The 4,961-nt window shown below is 36.4% G+C and overlaps 1 protein-coding gene across 2 annotated transcripts in view; it reads right to left on the bottom strand.

Moving 5' to 3' along the window:
- Positions 1-2,986, bottom strand: part of LOC117182217 (phosphoserine phosphatase) — a 48,983-nt gene extending 45,997 nt beyond the window's left edge. The window contains exon 1 of one of the 2 annotated variants that reach the window (XM_033375298.1): positions 2,858-2,986. In XM_033375298.1, coding sequence (XP_033231189.1) covers positions 2,858-2,919 — 62 coding nt within the window. In that variant the 5' untranslated portion in view covers positions 2,920-2,986. Of the gene's footprint in view, positions 1-1,130; positions 2,158-2,857 lie in introns of those variants that run through there. The other variant, XM_033375299.1, reaches the window with a different exon arrangement.
- Between the last annotated feature and the right edge of the window lie 1,975 nt (positions 2,987-4,961).

Genomic DNA, 4,961 nt, shown 5'->3' with positions numbered 1-4,961 from the left:
CAATGCCCGTTTTAGAAAGCGAAGATTACATCTTATATTGGGATGTTACTATCCAAACGGACCATTACATCCGGGCCAATCGACCTGACATCGTGATGCGAGCAAAAGAAAGGTGGAAGAGTCTACATCATCGACATTGCTTGTCCGCTTAACCGAAATTTGCATTCAACCTATACAACCAAGATCCACAAGTATAGCGAGTTAAGGCATGAAGTGAAGACTATATGGAGGAATGTGAATCATGCATCCATTCCTCCCATTGTGATTCCGGCTACAGGCAATGTGCACGCAAGATGCACTGAACATCTTGAACATTTAGGAGTCAGTAGGGTATTGGCAGCAGCTCAGAAGGCGGTTTCATTAAACACCTGTCGCATTGTAAGAAACTTTCTTGATCATCAGGAAGCGAGCGACTAAAAACCCGTGGAGTGGCAGATGGTAGCTCTAAGAAAGCATCCAGAGGTGACTGTTGTCACCTCCAAACCTCGTGGCCGCTCGTAATTGTATACCTACATCATCGCAGGAGGTTTCAACCATCGTATTAAATTATTTGAATTAAGTTATAACATTCTAATCTCATCAGTCACTTGACTTAGTCCGTGGCTATGATGTATCACCGGGTTTACCCGAGTAAAAGTTTAATAAAAACGCATAATAATAATCAGTCTTATTCAGGAAAACGGTAGCTTAGTTAGCATACACCGCAGAGAGTATTATTTCTGATTCGGCAGCTTGAATAGCGATCGTCAGGAATTGAGGTTTCAAGTTGGCAGCCTAGACAGCATACACCAAGAAAGGTTGGCGAGAGATAGCTGAGATAACGTGCATTTCTCGCCCTGGAGTCTGGAGGCGAGATGGTGTGCCCAGAAAAATAATCAAAAGCAAATTCAAAATAAAAAAAAAATAAAAATCTGGAGCTGAGATAGCGCACCCAGTTAATCATATGATTAGGTTTTTAGAGCCGAGGTGGCGTACTCAAAAAACAAAATCAATCAATTTTTCAGAGCCTAGAGGGCGTGCCCGAAAACCAAATCAAAAATGGTTCCTAGAGCCGAGTTGGGGTACCCAGGTTAATTTTATGGCAGCTGGTATAGCATACACCGTATGTGTATTTTAAACAAAAAAGATACCTTGGTTACTCGTCGAGGTGTGCAACTCCTTCCCTTGTAGTACAGTAGTGCTGAAAAGGAGTCCACCCGGCAAGAGACCGCTCGAACGTTTGATGGGCCGCTCACCCGCTTGTTATCGACTTAAAATGGTGGGGATGAGGGAACCCCAACCATCGCCCCCTCTCGTGAGATCCAATAATGAGCTCCCCGAAGAATGATCGGACTGCAAGAAGTTGTTGTGCGTTACCCGTTTGGGCATTGTTACACAATGTGAGAAAAATTTGACATGACTCGAATTAAGAGTGACGTTTATTCTATGTGGGGAAAAAGCCCGCAAGCGGAAAAAAACACAAAATCTGATAATGTATTTTATGAGCGAAAAGTAAAGAGGAAGAGTGGGAAGAGGTAGAGGGGTCGAAGAATGAAATTCTTTGTTAGACTCATTTCATGAGGAAGTCTTTTGGCATCGCGTGCTTGCGAAGCGGATCAAAATCATGTTTTCCGAGAGAGGAGATGTGTTCATAAGGTCATAAGGATGCTGATTCATAGAATTTAGTGGCGGTTTCTTTGATATGATCTGAGATAAAAGGTAATTGAAATTCTCTGTGAAGGACAGAGTTCTTGGTATATCTAGGGGTGTTCGTGATGCGTCTGAGGAATTTATTTTGTATAATCTGGATGTCATGGATATTACTTTTTGACGCACCGCTCCATATTGTACAGGCGTAGGTTATGATTGGTCGGATAAAGGTTATCGACTACTACTCGCTCGCTTTCTTAAAATCGGTTTAAACGAGCTTACTTTCGAGGAACATGGTCCTCCGCTTTCTAGTGGTAGCTACACGTACTAGTCAGCCCACACTTGCCTATTATTGTAATATCTATAGCTAGCTACCTATCGAGGTTGAATGTGACTACCTTGCCACCGCTAAGTTTTAGTGAGTCCCAACCGTTACAACCTAAACCAAATTTATATCCGAACGAATCCAGTTCAATCCGAACTCGGATTCATCCAGATTGAAAATTTAGTATATGTGACGTGCACCGAAGAAAGGGGGCTTACCCTTAAAAAATAGAAATCGAGGTCTTTACACATTTCGATAGTTTTTGAGTTACTCTTTTTAATAAAGCCATCGAAAAAAAATTCCGAGCGTTATTATTGCTAATAATTGAGTCATTAGGTACCCGAGAAATACGACTTTCGTTCGAGAGATCGAGATCCAGTGAAACACCTCCATCCACTTACCACTACATCTCTGCATTTCATCTATACTCCGCCCGTAAAACGCGGCAATAGCGCCGCTATATGGATGACAAGGTAGTGTTAAGTGGAGAAGGAAGATTTCGTGAGTCTTCTCTCTCTCCTAAAAGTCGCGCCTATTGGGTCGACTCCGACCGCTCGCCCTGGAAAATCTCACGTTTCAGAGTAAGCCCCCTTTCTTCGGCCCACGTCACATATATCGATCTGAGTCCGGATTGGAAATTATGTTCCGATTGGAAGTTCGGATTGAACCGGAATGAATTTCTATTCAAAATTTTCGCCAGGGTTGACGGCTATAATTATCATTTATCCAAGAACATTAAAAAAGTATTCTCATATATTAAATGAATATAAAAATGGTTTTAAATATGTGATGATCAGAGAAGAGAATAATGGCTGACAATGAATGGCATCATGTTAGATTCGTCTACTCATCTCATCGAAGCTCTGCAGATGGTTATCTCCTCCTTTTTTGTTTTGAACGTACCATATCCCAAATGTCACGAGAACTTTTTGAAATTTGTGCAAATTGTCTTCCTGAATATGCATCCTATTGGTAACACAAGATCGGGATCACAAAAAGCAAAGAAGAAAGTGACTGCTTTAGCAAGTCAACTGACTACGGATTGCTCTCATATTACCTGATCCACTGTAATATTATTTTAGATTTTAGAACATATGCGAATTGTGATAAACAATTATAGTTACCTTTGGATATTTATTTATATTAACAAAATGTGTTAATTTAAATTGTCATTTATGTACAATCATAAACATTTATAATATGCTAAACTAGCTTTTATAAATAGTTTACATACAAAATACTGTATCACAATCTGTACATTCAGAATAATACGTTACTTGTAATAGAATAAGGACAACGCATAGAAAAATTGTGATAAATACTTATAGTTACCTATGGCTATTTATTTATATTAAGAAACTGTGTCACAATCTCTGCCTCCAGATTAAGGGCATTGTAACCAAATTCTATAGACAAAATTTGATTGGATTTATTCATTTTGCTCAACTAATATTATAATTAGATATTGTTTTACTGTATAGTCCTTTTCTGTTTTTAACTAGAAGTTCGTCTATAGAGTAAAAAAATATTTAATTTAAATTCTATTAGCATGAGAAGAAAAATTTGATTTCTCTTTTAAATTTAATTTTTAATTTTCATGTTTAAGTTTTATTTTTATTAAAATTTGATATTAGATGGGTTCTAACACCATCAATAAATTAATTGTATAAGAATAAAGACAACGCATATAGACAAATTCTGATAATAATTATCTTTTGTATTTTTACAATAAATATGAAAATACAATGTTCTTTTTACTGAAACGATTATTATTTTATTTTATTTTTATAATTTAATACATTTTCATTTATTTATTTTTTATTTTTAGAATCTATTATATTCAAAATATTTGTAACGGCGCATGTACCGTTTTATATGTCGCAATGTGAAAATACATTTTCATAGAAATATTATATCTTTCAGTGGAAAAATTTATGAAATGTGTAAAGTTTACTTGTCCACTTTTCGTTGCCAGTTTTACATAACCTGTTAAATTTCAGTCTAGTTGAGAAGTTTATACTTTCGCGTATAATTTTCAACATTTGTATAGCAATGTTACGTCGTTGCGCGTGAGCGCACTTTTGACATACGTCTAGTATATTAAAATTCCACAACCTTTCTTTACAGTGTGTATAATTCTATCTAGTTGGTTTTGGCTTTTTAAATCTTGTTTAAAAATCATACAGTTATTATTTTTAACACAAATTTTTATATCAAAGTTTCAATTTCATTAAAAACCAACCACACTGAATAGCCCGTGTGAAAAAATTCAGCGGCTCCCTAGCGAAAGAAACGAAAAGGGTCGGAAATAAAATATCGCTCCAATATTTTCCGATTTCTATGAGATGAATCACGTCAAGTGGGCACCCATGCCCACCCGTGATAAACAATTTTTTCATATTTTTAATAACTTTTTTTTAAACAATTGACATTATTATTAACTTCTGGATGCTCTAATGGTTCAGGTTTTTGGTGTTATGTGTACAAACTATTTAAGAATGATAATCCAAAAGAAAATTTCACTGCCCGCCACTCGTTTACTCAGAAACTATTTATTTGCGAAGCGCGGCGCAGCGCACAACTTGCGCTCACGGAGTATCGAGGCTGCGCGCCGAAGCGCGGCTGCCGTAAACTCTAATCGTTGCTTTTTCCCATGATTAGAAATGATAGAAATGGATGCTACTTAAAGTGAAGCCGTATAATATTTATTCAAATATCTATTTATAAATTAATAAGCACAAATAATGTTCATTATATACATTCAAAAAATCAAACATCCAAATTACACAGATCCGCGTGACTTTTTCTTCTTATCAATTTTTACAACTAAGTTTTTGGTTATTGTTTGGTCATCTGAAAATATTTTGCACGCAACCTTCTCATTGTCTATAGGTTTGTAGTTTGTACCCAATAAATTCTTAAATCTGTCATCTCGTTTGGCTGTTATTAAAACTAAATTTTTGCGAATACATTTGTGATTTTCTTTGTTGAGTGGATTGCAACAATA

This window comes from Belonocnema kinseyi, chromosome 10 (assembly GCF_010883055.1).
Source record: "Belonocnema kinseyi isolate 2016_QV_RU_SX_M_011 chromosome 10, B_treatae_v1, whole genome shotgun sequence".
NCBI classification, from domain to species: Eukaryota; Metazoa; Arthropoda; class Insecta; order Hymenoptera; family Cynipidae; genus Belonocnema; species Belonocnema kinseyi.
Note: the sequence above shows the minus strand (reverse complement) of the source record. Positions and strands in the feature narration are given on the sequence as shown.